At 49.2% G+C, this 3651-nt stretch overlaps 1 protein-coding gene across 1 annotated transcript; it reads left to right on the forward strand.

Annotated features, from left to right (window-relative positions):
- Positions 1-1488: 1488 nt before the first annotated feature.
- Positions 1489-2616, forward strand: F5B22DRAFT_458792 (uncharacterized protein). Its single transcript, XM_047972046.1, has 2 exons — positions 1489-1754; positions 1811-2616. Exons 1-2 carry the CDS (start codon positions 1718-1720, stop codon positions 2521-2523), a joined length of 750 nt encoding a protein of 249 aa, XP_047834121.1. The 5' UTR covers positions 1489-1717; the 3' UTR covers positions 2524-2616.
- The last annotated feature ends 1035 nt before the right edge of the window (positions 2617-3651 follow it).

Raw genomic sequence — 3651 nt, forward strand, 5'->3', positions numbered from 1 at the left:
TCTCATTGGCACCACTACTAAACACCTGTGACAGTCAGTGTATACAATATACATATAGTATCAGGCGTCCACTGATCTTTACTCAACTGGGTCTAGAATCTTTTGAGACGAAGGAAGCGTGATAGTGTTCTATTTTCAATGGTTTGAGGCGACCTAAATCTCCATCGCTCATTACTCAAGTGTAACCGCATATAGAAGCATCGATCGGTACTATAGTAAGGAGTAAAAGAACATCCCTACAGTATCCATCCCTTCTCCCGCAAAACACCTAACAAGGTGAATGATGCTTTCTATTCAGCGAGTCACCGGTATCGCCAAGAATGGCAATCCGCTGCAGTTCGTTCGAGATTGGTTAGCATATCAAATGCGAGAAGGTCGAAAAATGGGAAGCACCATCTTTACCTAGCTATACCAGGTAACGCGACACCGTGGTGTGAACTGCTCCATCCGACCTGATCGTGCAATTGCCCAGACACTATGCAGAGAACACTGCAAGACGCCCTGCTGTATGACCCGAACAAAATCATACACCACACTACCTTAGGTAGGTAGTCATCATAGTGCTTTGCCCCGTTGTGACCTACATGTGGGCATCACCATCCATACTTGCCTTTACCATGGCGATTGCGGCTAGTATTTAACTGAACTATTTGGTCGAAAGACCCCAGATTACTCGAAACAGAAACGTGCCGGCTTGATAGCCAACCTGTTGCTGACATCTATTACATGGGGATCAGCAAATAGGTTATCCGTCCTCTCAGATGATTCTTTCGCTCGTATCAACGCGAGGTTATATTTGGAAGTAATTCCAAATCGGGAGACTTAACCTATACTACCTAATCACATGCCGTCATCGTGAATGCCCCAAATAAGAACCGCATTATCCCAAGTCGACATAGCACAGGAGGCATACCTAGTCGCGGTGAAGCACCATCCTGCTAGATATCTAGATATTAGGGCGACGACGCCTTGTTACTAAGGTCTCTTATTCGAGCATGGTGTACGAAGTAGGTAGGCTACTGCAGTTCGTAGGTAAATCCATCTGTCGCCAGCCTGCACGTCAGCCCTGAATACATCCAGCCCAAGTGGCGGTGTACAGATATAGTGTAGTGAGTGTATAAGTTTCTAGAAACAAGGCCTACGAAGTAGAGCACAAGGCTATAGTATAACTCGACGGCCATGCACCTCACTCGTGGGGCGTGCAGAGTCACGAGACGCATTGTCTTGTTTCTGGTGAGTGACCGACACAGCCAGCCCATCTGTTTCGTCTGAATCTGAAGGAGCGGTGCCGTCGCTGTCGAGGCCGATCGATGGCAAGCATATTTGCGATGGAACACACAGACACACACGCACCATCATTCTTACCGCTCAACCCACCTCCGGATTTTCTTCCCCACGTTCATCCCCAGAGAAAACCTGGCCCCTGCCCTCGGCGTCGTGTGCCCCCTTACCACGTCTGTCCCATTGATACCCCTTACCAGGCTCGTTGGATCACTTTGCATCTTCCGCACTGGATGTACATTTAGGTACAGAGTATTTCAACGCGGCTGATGTTTCACGCCATCTAGTGTCCTACACAGTAGCCAAGGCCAAGGATTCTCCCGCATCATCCCGCGACGCCCGCAGTTAGCCATGTCAGGCCAGCCCCCAAGTAGTCAGAAAAGATTCGTGTCGCCGCTGCATCAGGGCACAACAGTTTGTCCCATTGACCAGATAGATGCCAACGTTGGTATTTCGAACAGGTACAGATCAAAGTAGCTCTTCCAAGAAAAAGAAAAAGAAAAGACAAGGCTCTCACATAGCTAGATAGGTAACGCGGCCGCGCCTAGACAAGAGAAAGAAGGCAATCCCGCAAAGCTAGAAAGAGACCGCTTCAATGATTATGGCTGCCGATCACCCTGGCAAGCTGTTACGGCTGTGGCTTCGTTGAACCCTTGCCAGAAAATGCCTCAATTGAATGCTATACCTGCCTACTACATCTGCCTTGAATGTCGTGCGGCGTACACACTGTACACGTCACATTCTCAAAAGCGAAAGGATTTGGATCGTCTAGGAACAAGGGACGTTGACTCGCTGCGAAACTCGGTCAATACCAGTACGGTATCCTACGTCGTATGTGTTACCAATTTTGTCGCCAATGGGCTCTGCCTAGTACACCGCAAGTACGAGGTAAGGTATGTTCTAAACCCAACACTACAAGTTTCGCTGCCGTCCCTGCCAAGTCGATGGGCAGCGGGGGCCGATCTCTTGGTATTGCAAAGCATGCCTATTACGAGTACACGTCGGACCGACACACACTTGGCAATTCTGATAGATAATGAGAAAGACGGACACACAGCTCTTGGCGTACTCAATTGCGAGACACAAGAAGCATTTACATGCTCTGACCCGTCTCGGAGGGAACAGTACCGGCAGCGGCAGATACCAATTGTTCGTCTAGACGGCGTTCGTCTGACCCGATCACTCCTTGGCCGGCTTCACTTCAGGTATCGAGTACGAATACAAGTTGTACACATCTCATGAATTTGAACCCGAGATTGCCGCCATAAGGTGTCTCACAGCACGCTTGGCCGTTAAGTCGGGAAGACTCATTTCCAATTGATGCCTTCGATGAGCGAGCTTCGCGAGAGTCCAGTGTAAAGTACGGCCCATACTGTAACGTTTCCCACGCCCTGTCTCGGTTCCTCCTACGGCAACAAACCTGCTGTTCAAATTATGGAAGGAGATGTCACAGGATGGGTACATACCTTACCTGCGCCGAGCCGGCTACTCAGTTTGCCAAGAGGGTGGCGGTTGCGCGAAAAGCAGTACCGACGTGTGGAATGCTGCCAAGCTGCGACGAGTTTGGCCGAGTTGCATGACACCATCAGAACATGATCGGCCTCGAGAACAGAGTACAAGCGCAACTCAGTGTCTGTCCAGTTCATTGATTCCCCAATGATACAGGATTTCATGTTGTAACCCTCCTTCGGCGATTTCTCTACTGCGATGAATTTCGAAACTTTCAATGCCAATTAGAGCTTTGATTGACGCCCTAGAATCCTACAGACGCAGGCAGTATGAGGCAGTGACGCATTCTTTACGTCTTGACAATAGCCACTCAATGAGTCGAAGTGGTTTACTTGGCTTCCATAGACCGGCGGCCTTGTGAGTAAGCTGACAACAGATAAATTGTATTTAAGAATCCCAAGCTGTACAGCTAGGGGTGATTTTAAGATGCCGATGATACCAATGCCCTCTGTACATGCGAACAATACGCCGATCTTGTCCAATGCCGACTACGGGAGGCTGTATGAATCGCTGTCCGAAACAAGTACGGTTCTTTCACAGTTTATGGTGTCTGATGTAGCTTACAGCAGCCACCTTGCCGCCTGAGGCTCTCTAGCCGCGAAAAAGCTCCTCTTGCGATGCGGCCTGCTACAAGCACCCGCCACTGAACAAGTCAATCTGCGTGAGAAGCTCAGTGATATGCACGTTTGAAAAGTACCAACAAACCAGGTTAGTACCCAAACTCGTCCCTGACCCGGCGCTTCTCATGAACAACTACTGATACTAGGATTACGTAACCTATGGTAGGTGCAAGTTGCATGATCTACATTAGCACGGCCATTCTCCCACTGATCAGTGTGTCGTACCTCTGTTTGATTTGCG

Source organism: Xylaria bambusicola (assembly GCF_022495145.1).
Source record: "Xylaria bambusicola strain CBS 139988 unplaced genomic scaffold F5B22scaffold_6, whole genome shotgun sequence".
In the NCBI taxonomy this organism is placed as follows: Eukaryota; Fungi; Ascomycota; class Sordariomycetes; order Xylariales; family Xylariaceae; genus Xylaria; species Xylaria bambusicola.

Bases quoted from the DNA above. Each gene is read 5' to 3' on its own strand.
- F5B22DRAFT_458792 (XM_047972046.1), top strand. From the start codon at position 1,718: ATGCCAACGTTGGTATTTCGAACAGGTACAGATCAAA. The intron at 1,755-1,810 runs GTAGCTCTTCCA...ATAGCTAGATAG, and splicing joins TCGAACAGGTACAGATCAAA to GTAACGCGGCCGCGCCTAGA.